At 40.3% G+C, this 22,319-nt stretch overlaps 1 protein-coding gene across 2 annotated transcripts; it reads left to right on the top strand.

The window, feature by feature from the left end:
- Window positions 1-62: 62 nt before the first annotated feature.
- Window positions 63-15,497, top strand: LOC113524317 (NLR family CARD domain-containing protein 3-like). 2 transcript variants are annotated; one of them, XM_026910513.3, is made up of 11 exons: window positions 63-109; window positions 947-1,028; window positions 2,806-2,916; window positions 3,347-3,457; window positions 3,661-3,738; window positions 4,546-4,609; window positions 4,855-5,059; window positions 8,908-10,672; window positions 12,545-12,718; window positions 13,640-13,816; window positions 14,505-15,497. In XM_026910513.3, exons 2-11 carry the CDS (start codon window positions 976-978, stop codon window positions 14,635-14,637), a joined length of 2,871 nt encoding a protein of 956 aa, XP_026766314.3. In that variant the 5' UTR covers window positions 63-109; window positions 947-975; the 3' UTR covers window positions 14,638-15,497. The 2 variants fall into 2 exon arrangements, with proteins under 2 accessions (XP_026766314.3, XP_053089807.1); XM_053233832.1 differs by lacking the exon at window positions 63-109 and adding an exon at window positions 310-505.
- Window positions 15,498-22,319: the final 6,822 nt, after the last annotated feature.

Below are 22,319 nucleotides of genomic sequence, written 5' to 3'. Positions count from 1 at the left end.
GTGTGCTTGATGTGACCATTGTTCCCATTTCACTGCAAAAACAGAAGTGAAACTCAGCAGCTCCATTTTGTGAAGAGTCGAACAGAAAGAAGTCGAGGAGAAACATACGGTAGGTATCTAACTGCTATAATACTGTATATTACTCTAATGAATCTGCACTAGATCAGTGAATTATTTTTATTTAATTCTATTTTTTCCACACATACTGTAACCTTGACTGTCCTGTTTACGTTATAACGTGGAGGAAGTGAACTAATACTCAGTACTAATAGGCTACAGATGCAGATTACATCCACTGATTACCAAATGCAAGCAACTTGTACGGATCCAAGATTCCAGGCTTTATTTGTCACGTGTGCATTCATACAAAGGTGCAGTGAAAGTGAAAGCTTTCCAGACTTCAGTCATCGGAAAAATCCATTGGGATCCTTCTGCACCACCAGGTGTCGATGTCCTGCAGGCTGGGAAGTGCTGACCTGCTGACCTGGTGATTCGCTCTGAGACGGTATAGATGCTGTCTCACCTTCCGTATTGAAGTTGAAGTGTGAAGATCTGTGACAGGTCCTTGTTGAAGTGGTACCTGAAGGTGTACACACTCTCCACCGGTGTTCTGTTGATCGTAAGAGCTGCGTCTGTCCTCTGTTTCTCCCTTCTCAAGTCCTGTTCTCAAGTCCAAGTCAAGTGCATGATGAAACCAAATGAACATGTCATTTGTAAACATTTGTAAAAAATTACATTTCCTCAGTAATCAACCCAACTGGCCTGAAGATACAGATACAAGATTTTTTGTCAGGAATTTAAATAACACACGTAATCGAGACTAAGAGCAGGACGGGTGTGTGTTGCAATGAGTGTTCTGCTGGCTGGGAGGGTATTTCCCATGTGGCACATTTTAAAGTGAAGTAAATATGTTATGCACTATTTCTCTATTTGTTCTTGTGTGCAGATTTAAGGCTGTACTCTGACGGAGGAGACATGATCTCTACAACGAGGTTGTCTGGCATACAGGACACGAGGACAATCAAGAGGTGAGACATTGATGTTGAATCCGAGTAATAATTATAGTTTGCTCTGCACTTATTCGATCAGAATCTCATAGTTGTGGATCTAAACAAGTGATTAGTGAAATGAGGACATGATATGATACTTACTGATATTCTGCCATGCATGAGCTGAATATATTTACACCATTCGTCAGTACAGCAGCTCTGAGAGTAGTGCAGCTGCAAATCACAGGTTTATATTAATCTCAGCCGAAAAACAAACAATCTAAACTGGAAGGAGTCTCCAGTCTCGGTGCTTTGTAACAGTCAGTAAGTTCCACACAGGAAAGTCTTCAGGATGGAGTTTACACTTCTTTACATTTTCTTAGTAATAATAATAATAATTATAATGATAATAATAATGATATTGAAGAAGAAGAAGAAGAATTAAAGCTGCAAGCAGCATTTTCAGGGGGGCCAAGCACCCAGATTTGGTGAGCTGCACATTTACAGATGCACTACACTTGTTGCAATCAAAGGAAAGCAGACCCTAGGGAATTATAGGAGTGTAAGAACTAGGAATGTAGAACTGTGACTTTAGCACAAATTAAATTAGGAAAATTATGGAAGTTGTCACGGTTTTCGAACCACAGGCAGTGCTGTCATTAAACTTTTGGGGACATTAGGGCAAGGTTCTGAAGATCAAGTCTCATGACAATATGCAGATGTCTTATTGAGATACAGCTTATCATCCTGTTTCCTGCATTTGCCAGTCCGTTATGGGAGAACGGTTTTGAATATCATAGTTCTTTTGGAAAAAATTTGGTTAGACAGCTCTCAAGATGATCTGGGACAAATTTGGTGAAGATCAGACAAAATTTGGACGAGGAGAAGCAAAAATAGCACTTAGATGGAAGCATTTTTTGGCATGTTATTTTAACTGTTCACCAGTAAGTGGCGCTGTCACAAAGTATGTTGTATAGCCTCAGGTCATGGTCTTGAAGATACCTACCAAGATTTGTGTCAGTGTGCAAAGTCGCTACTGAAATATAACCTCACTTCCTGTTTGGCAGCTTCACTGTCAGATTTTTTTGGAATATCAATATTTTTTTGATGAATTTTGTCCATGAATGGCCTGAAGATGATGTGTGCCAAATTTGGTGTTGATTGGACGTAATTTGTAGGAGAAGTAGTGAAAAAAATGTTTTTGAAAAAATCCAAAATGGCAAAAAATCTGATTAGGCAGAAATTGATGTCACAGGGAACTAGCATTGAACTTGTCTCAATCCAGGGAATTCAGAGATGCCTGGGTTTTACATTTTGGACACAAAGTTCAAAAGTTATGACCATAAAGGTACTTCTAAATAAGGCCCAGCTTTGACCCGATGGTGGCGCTAGAGCTTTGACAGCACTTGGTCCAAATTTGGTCAGAATGTTCCTTAGACCCTCCCCAATCAGTGTGCCAAATTTCACAACTTTTTACCAGATGGTTCTTTGGGCTGCCATAGACACCCTAGCCAGAAGAAGAAGAAGAAGAAGAAGAAGAAAAGGTAGAATAACAATAGGGTGCCTACACACCTTCAGTGCTTGGCCTCCTAATAATGACAAGCTGCAGTTTTATGTCCTATTAACTTCAAGAGAAACTAAGAAAAAAAGAAAGAGATGCTTGGGAGGGAGCTTCTGTCTGTAGCTGCTGTAATGTCAGTGAGAACAGGAACTAACTCGTGGACTTTCCGCCACTTCCACATAGACGTGACTGTAAATGACTCTTTGAAGAGAAGAAGGGTGTAATGAGGGTATTTATGCACGGTGTGTGTTTTAGTCTGATTCAGGGTGAAAGATCAGACTCACCTGAACCCAGCTGTGTGTCCATGATGAGTGACAGATCAATGACTTGTCCAGTAAAAGTGCGAGATTCTTCTGATGATCTGAGGTAAGAATCCTGTAGTTAAAGATCCTTCTTTGTCCCAAAGTGGAACTTTCTGGAAAATGTGGTTTTATTGTGGAGCTAATTTAGGCAGCGCATTATCTGTTCAGTTACATCCCTAAGCCAGTAACAGACCTGATCTTTATAATATTCACTTCAGTTCAATTTTATTTGGATAGTGCTTTTAATATGTAATTATTTAATATGTAATAATTTAAATATGTAATTATTAGCAATTTGCTGTGGTATAAGAGGAATAAAGTGCTTCTGGATGTAAGAGTAGCTGCGCTCCTGTAATAGCACGTATAATAGCTCCTATAGTGTTTTATTCTTTATAAACAAAATGGCACCAGACTCTTTGACTCCTTGAAGTTGAGAATAATCAGGAAGAGAAGAAGGGTGTAATGAGGGTATTTATGCACGGTGTGTGTTTTAGTCTGATTCAGGGTAAAAGATCAGACTCACCTGAACCCAGCTGTGTGTCTATGAAGAGTGACAGATCAATGACTTGTCCAGTAAAAGTGCAAGATTCTTCTGATGATCTGAGGTAAGAATCCTGTAGTTAAAGATCCTTCTTTGTCCCAAATATGGCAGACCATGTTAGGGTACGAAATGGTTTACTTTATCCCGTTATTCTTTTTTTTAAACATATTTTCATGTTAATTCACAATTTCCTACTAACCTACAAGCATGATGCCTTACACTGTAAATCCTACTGATTGTTCCTTTCATGGCTCTAACAACATCCAGCTGTGTGTCAATGAAGAGTGCCTGGTCAATGCACCTTCCAGTGATCTTCAGACAGGAAGACTCTTCTACTGATCTTGGGTCAGTATAATGTAATGTCTGTAATGTTTTACTAGCAGTGTGTAACACAATGAGCAAACTACAGCCGAGAAAAAAGAATAGTGCGCCTCCTATTCTTATCTCTTTAGAACATATTACATATTCAGTTCGAATAATGAACTCATATTCTGTTACATCCATAAGCACTTGATCTTTAATAATAATCAATTCAATTCAATTTTATTTGTATAGCGCTTTTTTTGAATGGACATTGTCACAAGGCGACTTTACACAAATATATAAACTCCGAATATAAATTTTAAATTTATAAATGTATCCCAAATGAGCAAGCCAGAGTTGACAGTGGCAAGAGAAAACACCCTGAGATGACATGAGGAAGAAATCTCAAGAGGAACCAGACAGGGAACCCATCCTCAACTGGGTGACACCAGATTGTGCGATTATAAATAAATTCTCTTCTATAATTGTATACTGTATAGTCAAAAAGTACAATTGTGTAAACAGGAACTTATGAGCTTTTGAGCAACTTGAGCATCGGTGTCATTTCTGAAATCCTATTACATTCCCTTTGCTACTCAACTACGCCCTCTTGCTCCTCTATCAAAGTTGTGTTTCTTCCCTGTAAGGTACAGTTTAGTACAATTTATCAGTGAGCAACCCTGGTTTAAGGGATTCAGTATGTTCACCCTGACAAGTCATTATATTATTATTTTATAATTATTTTACTCGCTTACCAAAAAGTGAATGCACTATAATTGTATGAAATCTGTATTTTTTTTAGTGTATGTGGATTGTGCAGTTGTGTACTAGTATTTTGTTTTTGCACAGAACCAAAAAGGAGACTAAGACATCCAAAAACATCTGCCTAAACACTTTGGAGTCCATATTTAAGGTGTGTGTGTGTGTGTGTATGTGTGTGTGTGTGTGTGTCTTCGTTGTGTAATGTGTTCAAGAATGTCTACCAAATTATCAAAGCTTATAACTAAAGAGTTACATTGTCAATTATATCAGTGCTTTATATCAGCATTTGTTATTTACAATAACAGTAGTTTGAAATATACAATTATCTGAGGCAATGGGCTTCTCAGAAAATATATAACCTCTTTCTATGTACCATAATGGTGTGTTTTGTTACAGGAGCTGGAGCATAAAGCCATCACTCTGTTAAAAAATGAGTTGAAGAAGTTCAAGAAGCTGCTTAGTCCAGATTACCCAGCATGCTCTGAAATGGACATGGAGGACAAGGAGGATCTTAGCTGTGTGAGAGACGGAGCACTGAAGATAACACTGCACATCCTGAACAACATGGCCCAGCCAGACCTCGCTGTTACACTGCAAACCCGTAAGAGCTCTAGGTCATGAACTTATTCTGTCACTTTAACTTTACACAAAGGACATTCAGGTCCACACTTCGCTCATCTAGGATCAGGGAAGTTACTGTTACCACCCTGAGGATGATTATTTTCCTATAACAGCATTTCACGTGTTTTATTCCTCTTATACCATGCATATTTTATTAATTAAAGAATGATCCATCATACTTTATTTATAGTTACATTTAATGTTGTGGAACATCTGCAGGAGAAGTTAGTTCCTGTTATGATTTTATAGCAGGCGTAGCCCTCTCCTCACCAGACCCCTATTTTGTCTCTCTTAAAGTTAGTAAGACAAAAACATTTTACAGAGAAACCACAAAGCATGAACTTACTTTGTAATTATAGCCCAGGGTGATATCCCTCAACATGCTGAGCCCTCGTCATGGGAGATCACAGCCTGTGAGAATCCTGTGAGCATTGTGGAATGGGTTTGCCCTTGTACTTCCATACCCATAATACTGTCACAAAGTTAGTGATCTTTACTAACTTGCATATGCAGCTCGGAGTGAGTCACTCTCCGGGCCGTTCCCATGTCAGTGCCAAGCAAGATGGCACTTGGTATTTCTCGGCAAAGCCTCACAGGCCATCAACGTTTGGGTTGCCAACCATGGCTTCAATCGCTTGCATCTGACCTATTTTGTCATTGGCTCATCTGCAGCAGGTTGAGTTTGGAGTGAGGCATTTCAGAGTTCCTTCTCTGGGTTTGGAATAGCACTCTTAGTGCTGAGTCATGGAACTGCCAACTCCACTATTCACAGTAAGGCTTAACTTTCTTTTTCTTAGCCAAGCTGTGAACAGTGGGATTGCAATTCTGCGACTCATCACTTAGAGTTCTATTTTGAGAGCAACCTTCAGAAAATGCAATGAAAAATTGAAAAAAGAAAAATTGTGATCCCACTATTCACAGCTTGGCTAAAAAAAAAAAGAAATTTAGCATGATAATGCAGGACTCACAGTTGTGTGGACAATGTCTAAGCTCTTTGGAAGCCAGGGACAGGCATCACTTTTGTATTTGATGCCTTGTTATAATCATCTCAAAGTGACAGTTCTTGAAACAGATGTTTCATGTGCAGAAGGCACAGTGATGGCTATGCCAGGATGGCACACTTGCTTGACTGATCTAGACCCTAGGTTGGAGTCAGATATTACCTGAGTGCCACGGAATTGTCAGCCACATAATTCATGTAGTGAATCCGAATTAGCCTCTAACAGCTTGCAGGCTAAAGAAAATGGCCCTTAAAAACTTGGCAAGCCCTAGTGCTGGTCTGGCCACAGAGGGACAACACTCAGTGCCAAATGAGCTGCTCTGTGTGATTCTGGCCTTTGCCATGATACAGTGCAAGGATTACTTTAAGAGCATTAAAGCAGGTGCTAGCTTGATAGCAGCACCACACCTGGGGTATGTGCCAGTCTGATAGATGATAAACAAGTCATGCCAGTTATTGATGCTAGAGATACGTGGGTGCACAGGCAACATGCTAGCAGTGGTTTTGCTTGCATTGGATCAGTCACTCGAGCTGAATCCAGTTGACCTTTTCAACATGAGGTTGATTGAGGAACTCAATAAAAAATGACTCCTATACTTGAGTTGAAGATCCTTTCGACACACTTATTGCTGCATTATTCTATAGTACAGTTGTGGATGAGCAATGACTCAATCACACTATTTGTTGTTAACCAAACGAGGATGGAGATTGCTTCTGGCTTGCTCAAGAGGGATAAATCTAAAGAGCAAACAAAAATGAGTGGAATGGAGTCATGACACATCTAAGCTGCTATGGACTTTGGCAAGTCACCCACACAAGTCTCAGTCCTGGGCAAACACTAAATGCTCAGAACTGTACTCGAAGTCCCACAGTAGTACTCAGAGTGCTCACTCACAGGGGACAGGCCTAAAGAAAGCACCTTCCCACTACTACAGAATCCCATAGATCCAAATGAGTAATTGTCCACTATGGTTTTCACTGATAGAGCGGGACAGCCTGCTAGGTCAGAATGCATTGGCTCATGACTAGCCTCAATGTCTACTGTATGCATTTCCATCTCTCCTGTTGATCCTGTCAACAATACACAGAGTTTGTTGGTCAGACCACAGAGTTCTGTTGCAGCTCTGAAATGGCCAGCAAGACTGTGGTTCTCTCTGTTACTCTTGCTGATGGACTGGTCGCCTTGTCAGCTTCCCCCTCACAAGGGTCTCGTAAGGTTGTGTTACTTGTGTTAGAGTCATTGAGATCGGGTGAGCTGCATGATTTGTTGATAAATCCAGCTTGTATATGCGGGTGGCCAGATAATTCAGGAGTAAGCCTGTATCTAAAACCAGTGTTCCTGCCTATTGTCACATCAACCAACTTTGTGAATTCATGGATTGACCTTGTGATGATCCATGAAGAGGAACTGCCTGAACAATTCTTGCTATGCCCAGTGCATGCCTTTTGACATTATGTGAACCAGACAGTAGTTATTTGAGCATCAGATGATGGTGGAGGGACAGAGAGTGCTAAGATGCAAAGCCAAGCTCATTGGGTGGTACTTATCACCTTGGTCTATAGGCAGGCAGAGTGTCAGGCCCCTGCCAGGCCATTATCACTCCATGAGAAGCATCTCCACCTCATGGAAAGTATTTAAAGGCAGTACTTATGGGTCATACTTAAAGCCACTCCAGGAGGTCTGTACTCTTGCTTCCTGGGCATCACCATGTACTTTTTCCAAGTTCAATAAGATTAACATTGCCCCTCCCAGTGGGGTGAACATGGCCATCATATCTGAATGCCATATCTGAATGTCAGTTGTAGGTTATCAGGTAAAGATTATCCCGATGTTGAAAGACAGCTCCTAGCAATTCTGTTCCATCTGGGGGTGGAATAGAATGATAGACTATGTACAATGTGTAACCATGTATTGTGAACTCCAGATAACCGCCAGGGTTCCCCATTACTTGGAACCTAAGCCTATCTCCGCAAGAAGGTACCAATGGAAATGTTGGTCATTTATTATGGCATTTTATAGTGTCACATGGTCACCATGTGACTTTGTATTAAAGGATTCAATATGTGTACATGCGCACAAGAAGGTGTCCAGCTGTTGAAACACTGCTTCTGATGTTTATCTGAAGTTTACAGAACATGGTTATGTATGTTTCTTAATGATTAGGCTTAGATTATATGTGGTGTCCACCATAGAAGTCTCTGTGAATGAGATGTTACTGTAGAAACAATATTGTATTAGAAAAAGAGCATTAATATAAACCTGTGATTTGAATTACAGAAGCACTACTGTCAGAGATGCTTTGCTCCCCAATTTTCCCTCTAAATTAATCATGGCCAATTCCCACCTTCCAGTTAGGTCTCCCCTATCACATGAAAGCTACCAACCAGGGAGGGCAAAGGCTATTACATGATTCCCCCGAGACATGTGAAGTCAGCTCACGCAAAATCTGGAGGTGGGGTTACGCACTCTAAGGAACGTGCTATCTGCCCACTTCTGAATGATTGGTTAGTGTCACTGTGATGGGGGGAGAGAGAGTATGCCACCCCTCCCTCTCTTGGGGGGTTGTCACAATTGAATGCTTTTCTGTTGTGCCACTCAGGAGCATGTCAGATCTGCTTTTATAAATCAATAAAAATAATAAATCAGTAAGAGCTGACCAGATTTGTGAGCTCAACAATGTTGTGGTATAAGATACGATGAAATATGGGTCCTATTTTTAAACAAATTTTTAACAAATTTAGGAATGTAATAAACATTTTCAATCAAATTTTATATTGTATTTAGTGGTCATATCGTAAAACACTGATCATATTATTCTCTTTAACAGGGATTATTTATGCAAGGCATAAAAAACACAAATCCAAACTGATAGAGAAATTTAAAAGAATTAATGAAGGAATCTCACAGTATGGAAGCTTGACCCTGTTGAATGAGATCTACACAGAGCTTTACATCACAGAGGATTGGAGTGGAGACATCAGTAATGAACATGAGGTGAGACAGATTGAGGCAGCATCCAGGAGACCAGCAACACAGGAGAAACCCATCAAATGTAATGACCTCTTTAAAAACAAGTCCATCAGAACTGTGCTAACTAAAGGAGTTGCTGGAATTGGAAAAACAGTCTCTGTGCACAAGTTCATTCTGGACTGGGCTGAAGGAAAAGCAAATCAGGACGTCTTCTTCATGTTTCCTCTTCCCTTTAGGGAGCTGAATTTGGTGAATCAGGAAAATCTCAGTCTGCTAAATCTTCTTTACTACTTTTTTCCAGAAACTAAAAATTTAATAGACATTAATAACCACAAACTCCTGTTCATCTTTGATGGTCTGGATGAGTGTCGACTTCCTCTAAATTTCCAGAACAATAAGAGATTGAGTGATGTGACAGAGCCAGCCTCAGTGGATGTGCTGCTGACGAACCTCATCAAGGGGAATCTGCTTCCCTCTGCTCTCCTCTGGATAACCTCTCGACCAGGAGCAGCCAATCAGATCCCTCCTGAGTGTGTAGACCAGGTAACAGAGGTACGAGGGTTCAGTGATCCTCAGAAAGAGGAGTACTTCAGGAAGAGGATCAGCGATCAGAGCCTGGCCAATAACATCATCAGACAAATGAAGTCTTCAAGAAGCCTCTACATCATGTGCCACATCCCAGTCTTCTGCTGGATTTCAGCCACTGTTCTAGAGAGAATGTTGGGTGAAGCAGAGAGTGGAGAGATCCCCAAGACTCTGACTCAAATGTTCACACACTTCCTGATCTTTCAGATCAAACGCAAGGATCAAAAGTACCATCAGAAATGTGACCCTGATCCTCAGCAGACCAGAGAGAGTATCCTGGCACTGGGAAAACTGGCTTTCCAACAGCTGGAGAAAGGAAACCTGATCTTCTATGAGGAAGACCTGAGAGAGTGTGGCATCGATGTCAGAGAAGCGACAGTGTACTCAGGAGTGTGTACCCAAGTCTTCAGAGAGGAGTTTGGGCTTCACCTGGGGAAGGTGTTCAGCTTTGTACATCTGAGTGTTCAGGAGTTTCTAGCTGCTTTATACTCATTTCTCACCTTTGTCAACAAAAATGTAACAAGACAACCAAGCACTGATCTGTCTGATCTTTTAAACACATCAAACATGTCTGATTTCCTCAGGAGTGCAGTGGACAAGGCCTTACAGAGTGAGAATGGACACCTGAACCTGTTCCTCCGCTTCCTTCTGGGTCTCTCACTGGAGTCCAATCAGACTCTCTTACGAGGCTTAATGCCACAGACAGGAAGCAGCTCTCACAGCAAACAGGAAACAGTCGAGTACATAAAGCAGAAGATCAGGGAGAATCCATCTCCAGAGAAATCCATCAATCTGTTCCACTGTCTGAATGAACTGAATGACCAGACTCTAGTGCAGGAAGCTCAGGTGTACTTGAACAGAAAAGGTTACAGTCGTCTCAGTGGTGCTTGGCTTTCACATGATCAGTGGTCAGCTCTGGTGTTTGTGTTGCTGAACTCAGAAGAGGAACTGGATGTATTTGATTTAAGGAACTATTACAGATCAGAGGAATGTCTTCTGAGGCTGCTGCCAGTGGTCAAAGCATCCACAAAAGCTCTGTAAGCATTTCCATTCATAAGTGTGTTATATTGGTGTTTGTTAATATAAAGTAACACATTTACATTCATTGATTTTTAGCTTTTATTCAACCAAGCAGAACGATTAAGGGGTTAAGGGTTAACTGTGAACACCAGATAACCATCTGTGATGGTGGATATCCCCTGGATACCTTCTTGTGCATGTGTACACGTAGGCCAAGACCTTCCAACACACAAAGTGACATACAGTGGATTCAGAAAGTATTCAGACCGCTTTACATGTTGCACACATTATTGTGTTGTGGATTTGATTTTGAAAGGATATAAATGCCATTTTTACTCATCAATCTACGCTTAACTGCCTATAACGATGAAGTGAAAACATGTTTTTAGACATTTTCAAAAATTAATTAAAAATTTAAAACTGAAATCTCTTATTCACAAAAGTATTTGGCAGCAATTACATCTACAAGTCTTCTTGGATACATCTCTACAAGGTTTGCACACCTGGATTTGGGCAGTCTATCCCATTCTTCATGGTAGATCCTCTCAACCTCCGTCAGACTGAATGGCAAGCGTCTGTAAACTGCCATCTTCAGAACTCTCCGCAGACGTTCAATGGGATTTAAGTCTGGGCTATGGCTGGGCCACTCAAGGACATTCAGAGACTTACCCCGAAGCCACTCCAGTGATGTTTTGGCTGTAAGTTTTGGGTCATTGTCATGTTGAAAGGTGAACTGTCACCCCAGTCTGAATTTGTGTGCGCTCTGGAGGATGTTTTCTTCAAGGATATTCCTGTATTTGGCTGTATGTATCTGTCCCTCAATAGTTACCAGTCTCCCTGTCCCTGTTGCTGGGAAGCACCCCCATAGCATGACGCTGCCACCACCTTGTGTCACCATAGGGATGGTATTAGCCTGGTGATGGGCAGTGCCTGTTTTTCGCCAGACATAGTGCTTCCTGTTCTGCCCAGAGAGTTAAAATGTAGTTTTATCAGACCAGAGAATCTTTTTCCATATTCCTTTATGGAAGCAGTGGCTTCCATCTTGCCACATTACCAGTGGCCTGATTTATGCAGTGCTGCAGAGATGGTTGTCAGGTGACTGTTGGGTTCTTTCTTACCTCCCTGACCTAGGCCTTTCTTTCCTGGATGCCCAGTTTGGCTGGCCAGCCAACTCTTGGAAGGTTCAAGGTTGTACCAAGCTTCTTCCATTTCAAAAATACTGAGACCACTGTGGTCTACTCAAAGCCTTAGAAATTGTTTTATATCCTTGCCCTGATCTATGCCTTACCACAATTTGATCGCGGAGATCAACAGACAGTTCCTTGGAGTTCACGGCTTGGTTTTTGTCCTGACAATGCAGTGTAAACTGTGATCTCTTATAGACCAAACTTTCCAAACTATGTCCAATCAATTCAAATTGCAACAGGTGTACTCCAATTGAGTTCTAGACATATCTCAAGGATAATTAAAGCAAACAGTATGCACCTGACCACAATTTGGAGTGCCACAGGAAAGGGTCTGAATACTTTCGTGAATAAGAGATTTCAATTTTTGATTTTTAATTAAGTTTAGAGAATATTTAAAAACATACATTTTGTCATTATGGGCGATTAAGTATAGATTGATGGGTAAAAATCACAATTTTACCTCCATTCAAAATCATATTCACAACACAGTAAACTGTGCAAGAAGTAAAGGAGTCTGAATACTTTCTGAATCCAATGAATGATGAATGTAATGATGTACTCCACAGCAGTATCACAACTGTCCTTCAATTGTCCAGGCACTAATTCAAGAATCATCATTGAACTAAAGCATTAAGCTTTACTTTATTCTACTTGATAGATTTTTGCATGTTGAGTTCTGATATATCGGCACTTGTCTCCCAGGCTGTGTGGTTGTAATCTCACAGAAGAAATCTGTCCAGCTCTGTCCCTAATTCTCAGCTCCACGTCTTCCAGCCTGAGGGAGCTGGATTTGAGTTTCAATAACCTGCAGGATTCAGGAGCATGGCTGCTCTCTACTGCTCTGGAAAATCCACACTGTAAACTGGAGGCACTGCGGTGAGATCATCATTATGATTCACACACATATTACACAAAATTGGGCTAACACATTTGTACGTGTGTGACACTAAAATGAAGAAAAACATCACATGCATGAAAAGAAGAAGTGTTCATTTTGACAGCTAATTTAGAAAAAATAGATAAGAGGACAATTTTAGCAATTATAAAGCAATAACAATAATAATAATAATAATAATAATAATAATAATAATAATAATTAAAGCTGCAAGCAGCATTTCCAGGGGGCCAAGCACCCAGACTCGGTGAGCCGCACATTCACAGACGCGCTACAATTCTTGCAAATCCTGTCAGTCATGTGTTGTCTGTATAATAGCACATGGAACGGCTAGAATGGCAGTAGATAGTTGTCTAGACAAAGGTCTCAAGATGATGTGAGCCAAATTTGGTGAAGATTAGACAGGTCATGGTCCTGAAGATGAAATTAGTTAATCGACACCTTCTGATCTGAGAATTCCACAGCACTGTGGTATATAAAGCTTTAGGATTATATTGTGCTATTGATTTTTAAAACTAAGGTAGTTCTGTATACAGGGACAGGCAGTTTTTTCCCCCTCTGGCATTCAGTCACAGTCAGTAATGCCACATTTCACCACCAGAGGGCAAGCTTGAAATTCTCACATTTTCTAACTGCCCCATGCAAGTGTGTGGCACTTCCTCTAAAACAGCATAACGCTTAAAATTAAGTTTTTAGAAAAACAAATAAAACTATTTTAGAAAAACAAGAGGCTGGGGAGGGATCGAATATTCATAGCTGTCTTTGTGCATCATGGATGATTTTCCTATAATGTGTTTTATTCCTTACTTCTGGAACTCGTGATACACTATTTTTCTACAGCTGTGTAGTTGTATGATTTATTAGCATCTTAGCATATAATTGTGTCGTGTTTGTCTCTGCAGGCTGGAAAAGTGCGGCATTACAGTGAAAGGCTGTGATTATCTGGCTTCAGCTCTGACGTCAAACCGCTCCTCACACCTCAGAGAGCTGAATCTGAATAATAACGAACCTGGAGAATTAGCGGTGAAGATGCTCTGTGATCTACAGGAGGATCCACAGTGCAAACTAGAGATACTGTAGTGAGTTACTGACTTGCTCTCACATTATAGACAAAGAAAGAAAGATAGCTGTCCCACAGTGAGTCAATGACTGTCTATTTAAGGAAACTAGAGGTGTGTGGGTGGGCAGCGTGGGTGAGTTTGTGAGATGGAGATATTCTGAATGCCTCCATCAACATCAAGTTAGACCTTTAGCGTTTAGCTAGAACATAAAAAAAAATAGATTTTTTTTGTGCAAAAGTTTATATGGCCAAACCGAATTAAAAATTCCCACAAGATTTTCCGTAACAATGATATTCTTCATACCCACGCGTGTATGTTGATAAACACTGATCAGTCCTAAATTATCAAATGCATTCACGGCACAGCTGATTTACATTTAGCCATGGCCACAAAACTCCCAGATGACGACTAAACGGTGAAAGAGCGCCGAAGCACGACGTGCATTAAATCTTCCAGTAACGCAGCTCAGCCACTGCAGTGCCTCAGCTACCACAGACACATACTAACTCCTCCTACTTTTACAGGGCGCCATTACTTTTGTCCTGATTAAATGGCAAGCCATTTCATAAAACCATTGTGATACCGTATATATATATATATATATATATATTATGTGTGTGTGTGATTTTGATTATGAAGCGTGTGACGGTGGACGGTGATAAACGTATGATGATGACTAATCATTCTGTCCTGTTTTGTCCCGGAGCATCGAGAGAGACCCCCTGGAGTTGCAGAAAAGTCACTCTTCACACTCTTCCACTGAGCAGTTCTTTATCACCAATACAGACTCACCAGAGTTCTCCCTTTCAAGACGCCGTCGTACTTTTCGACCAGTGTGAAATAGCCAGAACGTCAACCTGCTGAATTTCGGATAACGAAAATGACAACGGCTGATCAAATTTATTTGTTTAATCTTGCTAGAAGAAAAGAAAAAATCAAATCCTTTCCCATCTATACACAGCAGAGACATCATCATAGAGAATTACTATACGCAAGACAACAGCTGTTTCTAGCAATGATGAAGCTGATAATGAAAGCTGCTCAGTGAGAGTAAATGTTACTTGGTGCAATTTTTAGTAATTTATTTGTTTCTTGGCCGATGTACAGATCTGATGTCGATTTCGCGCTTACATCATTCCGCCTCAAAAAATCCTCAAATCCTACCTCACTGGTCTTGAAGTGAAGAATTTCAACTTGCTTATGTTGCTGTCATGATGATGAAATCCTCCCCAGCCCCATGTCCTGCAAATCATTTAATAAATAATATATATTTTTTCAGACCTGATCTTGTTTTTTTTTTCCTCACTAAAACATACTATATCAACAAAAATGTTTTCACCTTATGATGGAGAGATTGCTGACAAACCCTGACAATGCCACAGCCATCCATGTCCAGGAAGCCAAGGGAGCAGAATTGCCCATGCTCTTTGGGTATAATGGGTCTAATGTATGCGGAAGAGGGCGGATAGCGCTTTCCTCCGAGTGTGTTACGTCGCCCTGTGATGCAGCATGAGCAGCAGTTTCAAAACAATGCGACTGGCAGCTTCAGGTATTTTCGCAGGAAGCACAGCGGGACAATCTGTATGTTTTTAAAACAATGGCATTTATTGCTAAAATGCACTTTTTACATGAAAAAAGTCACAAGTAGTCAGTACAAGACGATGTGTAAATGAACACACTGTCAAAAGTTCACGAGGCAGTTTTCCTCAGTATCTCAACTGTAGCACCAATGGCCTATAAATATGTTTTCACAATATATTTTTTTAAATATTTATACATATTGTTTTCTTTTCTTTTCTTCTCAACGCAGCCATGTTTCTCTTTAAAATCAGGCATGTACCCCGGATCTCCAACATGGAGATGCACTTGTGCTTGTGAGAATATTGGCACTAAATTCACGAATGAGAGCGAAAACAGGACAAAAACAGATCGAAAGAGTCCAACTTTGTCTTTCCATTGCAAGGTTCATAAAAAAGCAACAAAAAGGCTTTGTCTCAATATGTAACGAATTCCTTACTGCCTACCTAGGCAGCAGATTAACCAGAGAACCAACCTTATAAGTGTTGACTGAAATTTTGCTAGCTGTTGCCATGGTTACAGTGGTGAATCAATGTTTATTCCCATACCGCTTTGGTAAACATTTATATTTCTTCTGGATGAAAAAAAATAGCTTCTGTTTTGTTGCTAGCTAGCTACAAACAAGCACCAATGGAAAAAAAAATCATTAGCTAACATCGCTTTGATAGCTAGCTATGCTAATCAGTAAGGTTGTAACAAACTAGTGCCAAACTAGCTAGCTAAAATCATATTTCAAAAATCACCCCATAAAGCTAAGACAACCGATTCGCTAATCCCAATGTTAGAATCTTAAACATTCACAAATGGCTCGGTGAAAAACAGTGATTTCTGCATTTCTTGGATTTTGTTTTGTAACTAGTTTTTTTTTTGTTTGTTATTTTTTTCCCTATGTTTGTTAAAATTCCCTGCCAAGTAGCTAGCTAGCAACAGACCGGCACCAAAGAACAGTTAGCTTAACAGCTCAGTTAGCTTAGTGAATTACTCTCCTCATAGGTGGGAAATCTGATTAGCGAATGTTAGCTAATCATTAGTGAATGTTAGCTAATCAAGTGATCAACATGACTGCAACGACTTGGAACCAGAAGAAAACAACAGCCTGAGGCGACAGAGCTAGTTAGCATGCTAATATACAAAATCCTGTGGTGCAAATTCATAACAATGACAATCAACATAAATAAAGGAAAAAAAATCTAAACTTTTGTACAATTTTTAACAGAAAAAGTAAAAACAACTTACATGAATTAAAATAAGAAATACTGGTATGTTGAATCAAATTTATATATAAAAAAATTATAATTAATAAAAGCAGCATATGATGCTGTCTTTAAGATTTGGCGATGTGGACAGCACGCTAGGCATCGGTGTTTTTGTTTTTTTTTATACGGTGTTTTATATATTATAAGGAAAAGGCAGAAATGGTGGATTTGTTTATTTGTATTTGTGTGTGAATTAGCTAGCTGTTCTGAGAATCGAGACACGACCCAATCCAGGCTTGCTTTATTTATTTTTATTTTTAAAGAAAATTGCTGCTGAATTTGTGCTAAAACTCTTTCAATTGCTGGTAGATTGATGCTAATTTCTTGAAGTGGTGCTAAATATTACGGAAAGTTCTGGAGTCTGTGTTAAAATTCGTAGTTAATTCCATAAACGTGCGATGAACTCCAACAACCGCCGCTAAATCCGAGCAACGTGTAGCACATTTCAGACGCTAACACTGTCCTAAATCCACCCCCTCGCTGGCGAACGTGTGGGAAGTTGATCAAATTTGTGCGAAATTCTTTTAATCGACGCTGAATTTGTGCTAAATCCGCGAATCCAGTGTACATTCCGATGCTAATCTCATCATTATTATGAGGACTAGTTCACATTGTTCAGTGAAAATGTGGTTCCACTTGCACACTTTCCTCTCTGATGGGAGACGCCAGTGAAAACGAGACCCCTCAGGAGCCGGCTGATTATTCAAAAAGTATTCGCCCCCCCTTCCTGTGAACCCCCTAAATTATTTTTAAAACAGCGTCAACTTTTTAGAGTCACATCATCAGCACACTTTTCCTCAGTAGCTGTTTATTTTTTTTCACATCTTAATTCACAAGATGATTTAAATGTAATTCCAATTAATGAATTTGTCTCTCTCATGTCTGTTATCACGGTCCGTAAATTTGACACCCCTGGTTTAAGGTGTTTTTAATTAAAAACATATTGATTAATAATATTTCCAGCTATCCAGTGGCGTGAGTTCGAATCCCGACAGTGACATCGACAGTCACATGAACCAAACTGGCTGTGCTGTCTGTGTGGGAGGGGCATACTTTCCTCCTTTACCATATTTCCCACGGTCTCTTTGCCTTTTAGCTGCCTCTTTGTTAGTCTCTATCCAATTAAACACCTCCCCACCTTCCTGGATCTGTAGCTCATACTCCAACCACTCTGCAAAGTCCAGGAGGGAGGGAACTCCTCTCTTTAATGGATGAAGGTATCACTTAAAGTTGGCTCTGATGTCCTGGGGCAACTTACTGCTTAGTCTGGCCACATGTGATCCACACTGAAGTTCAATGATGTCCTTCCTGCTTTAGCTGTTCTAGCGTTCCAACCAGTGCTCTAAGTCTCAGTGCAAATTTATGGAATCCCATAGAATCTCCTGATCAGATAGTGGGTCCATCCATCAACTCTGCAATTACAACCTATTTAAAATTTAAAAAATAAATAAATAAAAGTTAAAATTAAGTGAAAACCATCAGAAACATTTTCGGAAAAAAAATAGGAAACGATAAACTGCTTGCATAACTGGGGGTGTGGCTGTGTTCAGAATGAACCAATCACATTCAATCTCATGTTCAAAAGTAATTATCATACAGCTGTCATCAATGAAATAATTCTGATTAAACCCCAAATAAAGACCAACACGCATTCATACTTTTAATTTATTAAATCATTTCATTATTAGAACCAAGTTATTTAGAGAGTCAGAGAGTCAAGTTGGGAAATGTGGCCACACGAGAGTAACCAAGATCCATCCAGCACAACACACTTCACTAACTACACAAAAAGTCTGTTTGCCTTATAGCATGGAATATTATTAATCATAGTAACTCAATATAATTATTATTATTATTATTATTAACAGTTGAGAAGAGGCGTGTGTTGGAGTTGTTATGGCAGAATAATCCAGTGCACAGTAATAAGGCTGATGAGCTCTGTGTCTGTGGGAAGGACACAAGGCCTACCGGCTGTTTGAGGCGGCGCTGTGTGTTGTGCTGGATGGAGCTTGACTGTATATTCATTAGTAAAAGGGAATGTTTTGTCTTGCTCTTCCTCTTTTTTCTTCCATGATTTTCTCTCTCCTATCCAATCCGCTCCTCTATTCATGGCTTGTGTCACATTTTTACAGAAAGCTCTTTTCAGTTTGTTTCCTAGTTCAATGGCCTCAAGTCCTCCAAGCTCTTTTAGTTTGTAGAAAAGTGTTGGTGTTGTTACTTCCCTGTTGTTCCCCAGATAAATCCCACACACATGTGATTTAGTTTTGTTAGACATGCATTGTCAGGAGGAAAAGCAGTGGCTAAGAATAGGAGTTTAGAAATGAGAACATGACACATGAAACCAAAGAACCAATCAGAACATGACACACAAACAAGGGTAGCACATGGTAAGATCACGTGAGGGGCAAGGAACTCATGGGAAATGGAGTCCAGAAGACAAGGGCAAGAGTCCGGGGTGGAGTGCCCTCTAGTGGAGTTCGTGGGCACTCCAGCTGGCGATAGTAACAGGCGGCGGGCGTGCTTTACACCACTGCATCCGACGCTTTGCTTTGCACTTGCTTTGTGATGTAAGGCTTGGATGCAGCTGCTTGGCCATGGAAACCCATTCCATGAAGCTCTCTACGACTGTTCTTGAGCTAATCCGAGGCCAAAGTTTGGAGGTCTGTAGCTATGGACTCTGCAGAAAGTTGGTGACTTCTGCGCACTGTGCGCCTCAGCATGCGCTGACCCGCTCTGTGATTTTACGTGGCCTACCACTTCGTTGCTGTTGAGTTGCTGTTGTTCCCAAATGCTTCCACTTTGTTATAATACCACTAACAGTTGACCATGGAATATTTAGTAGTGAGGAAATTTCACGAATGAACTTACTGCACAGGTGGCAACCTATCACGGTACCACGCTTGAATTCACTGAGCTCCTGAAAGCGACCCATTCTTTCACAAATGTTCCTAGAAGCAGTCTGCATGCCTAGGTGCTTGATCTAAGGATGCAGGCTGTCTATCAGTACCACGCATTGCCAAAACCACGGCGGAGGGCAGAGCTTTCCAAGCCCCAAAATTATGGAATAGCCTCCCAGTTAATGTATGTGAGGCAGACACAGTCTCAGTGTTTAAGTCGAGGTTGAAGACTTATTTATTTAACCTAGCATTTAGCGACTAGTGTTTTAGACAAAGGAGTAGATCTGGGGGACTCGTGGATGTTGAGTGTTATGGTGATCTGGTGTGTTTGGATGCTGTCTTCCTCACTCTCATTAGTCACTCAGGTTTGTGACGGAAGAGTGACTGTATGCCTTACATATCGGGGATCTCTCACGTCTGTGTTTCCCCCTGGTTCTCCTTTTAGTTATGCTGTTATAGCTAGTCCTGCCGGAGTCCCCTGCATTCCTCATTAAGTTTTATCTCCACACGGTGACTGTGAGTGTACGTAACCACTTTCCTTCTCTTTCTGCCGAGCTACACTCCTGAGCTGCCGGTGATCCAGACCCCCCTATGCTCTGGACCAGATGAGCATCACTCCTGAGCTGCTGGTGATCCAGACCTCCCCCCCCTTCACTCTGGACCTGTCCACCGGCAATGCTTCATACTGCCACGAAAACGCTTCAGCTGTTTCCATGGACTACACCAACACACATTGTACACACACACACACGCACTACAGTGTAAACCCATATGAGGATGGGTTCTCTGTTGAGTCTGGTTCCTCTCAAGGTTTCTTCCTATCACCATCTCAGGGAGTTTTTCCTTGCCACCGTCGCCCTGCTTGCTCATCAGAGACGTCACACACACACTTCACTTTACTTTTGTTTGTGTAAAGCTGCTTTGAGACAATGACCTTTGTAAAAAAGCGCTATACAAATAAAAATGAATTGAATTGAATTGAATTTTATACACCTGTGGCCATGGAAGTGATTGGAACACCTGAATTCAACGATTTGGAGGGGTGTCCCAATACTTTTGGCAATATAGTGTATCTACACAAGCAACATTGTATGTCCAATACCACATTTTTTTCAACTTATATAGACAGCTTTGTTATTCAGGAGGATAATACCTGAACTAAATACAAGTGTAAACTTGATTTAGCCATTAAACATTTTTTGCAAATATTTTCTGCAAACATTCACATTACACAACCACCAGGAGAAACAAAATACAATAGCGTCCAGTGATTGAGCAATGTGAAATAATAAATAAATTGCACAGGTAATTATTGAACAGAAAAAAACAAGGGTATACAAATGTATTTGAATTTGTTCTTCATGTCTGCTTAATTTTAACATGCACTAGACACTAGATGCAGGTGAATAATATTAAAATACATCAATTGAACAGTTAGTAAATACTTCCCCAGTTATTCTCACCACTTTCCTCCCCACAGGTATGGCACAGCTGGCTCAGGTCATCTAAAAAAGAGAAAGATAACACCAAGGCTCTAATTCAATCAATGTACACTATGCATTGCAAAAGAAAATGTGCATCCTTTTAAAATCAAATTTACAGCTGAAGTTCTGCTACACAAATCTGAGCAACCTGTAAAATCTAAGGCTTCTCTGAAATACTTTGCAAATACATTTACACATAGTGCTGTTTTGGAGAAGAGTGACAGCTATTGCTTTCCTCAATCCTTCCACTCCTTCTGTTGTACTGAGGAAAACAATTGGCTCCGCACACAGTAAATAATCCAGTGGCGGATAGAGACATTTTTCCCAGAAGGTTCTTGTGACCCAGTAGCAACTCTTCCACGCCCGGTACTGGGTCGTGACCCAGGGGTTGGGGTCCTCTGCTCTAGATGTAGTAAGTTAGTGTATTTTAATGTTGGCCATGTCGCTATAAGAAGTGAGTTATTTTATTTTCCTCTATATTTAGTTTTGATGACGTGTCTTGGCATTTTTTGCTTATTGTGTCTCTTTTGTGTTTCTCATTTTCAGTAATATTTCAGGTGCTGTCTCTGATGCCTTTAATACTCCTGTTTTCTCTGAGTTTTTACTTGTTTTATTACATTCTGTGGGTTTTCTGTGTGATTTATATCAAGACCAACCTGGAGCTGGACATTTAGGAATAATTCCTCATTTATTATAATTCAGATTTTACTTTGTTGAAGAAATCATCATCTTCCACATTTTTGTTCTGTCTGGTTTGGAGTTGGACATAGTCTGAGACAAGCTCATTATAATGCTGCTTCTTTTACTGATTAAGTAACTTTACATTTTTGTTTTAAGTAAGCTGGTTTCTGTTTTTTGAAAATATCTCACATTTCAGGGCTTGATCTCATTAAAACCTTTAAGTGTTTAATTTGTTTGACTTCTTTGGTTAATTCATGAACAGCTTGTTTGTTTGTAAGAATGTTGTATTGAGTTTGCAGTAAGCTCTCTGCTCGTTTATGTTTAAGTTTATTCTCACTGAAATGGCTAAATGATCTGATTCAACTCAATACTTTGTTTTATAGGATTTCCACTCTGAGTTTCTGTTCCTGTGTCTCATTCTTACAAAATGCTGTCTTTCATTTATTCCCTAATTCAACTCATACACACACGCCACTTTATTAGGAACACCCCTTACTCATACATACACACCACTTTATTAGGAACACCCCTTACTCACACACACCACTTTATTAGGAACACCCCTTACTCATACACACACCACTTTATTAGGAACACCCCTTACTCATACACACACCACTTTATT

The sequence above is a fragment of the Pangasianodon hypophthalmus genome, chromosome 5 (assembly GCF_027358585.1).
Source record: "Pangasianodon hypophthalmus isolate fPanHyp1 chromosome 5, fPanHyp1.pri, whole genome shotgun sequence".
NCBI lineage: Eukaryota > Metazoa > Chordata > Actinopteri > Siluriformes > Pangasiidae > Pangasianodon > Pangasianodon hypophthalmus.
Note: the sequence above shows the minus strand (reverse complement) of the source record. Positions and strands in the feature narration are given on the sequence as shown.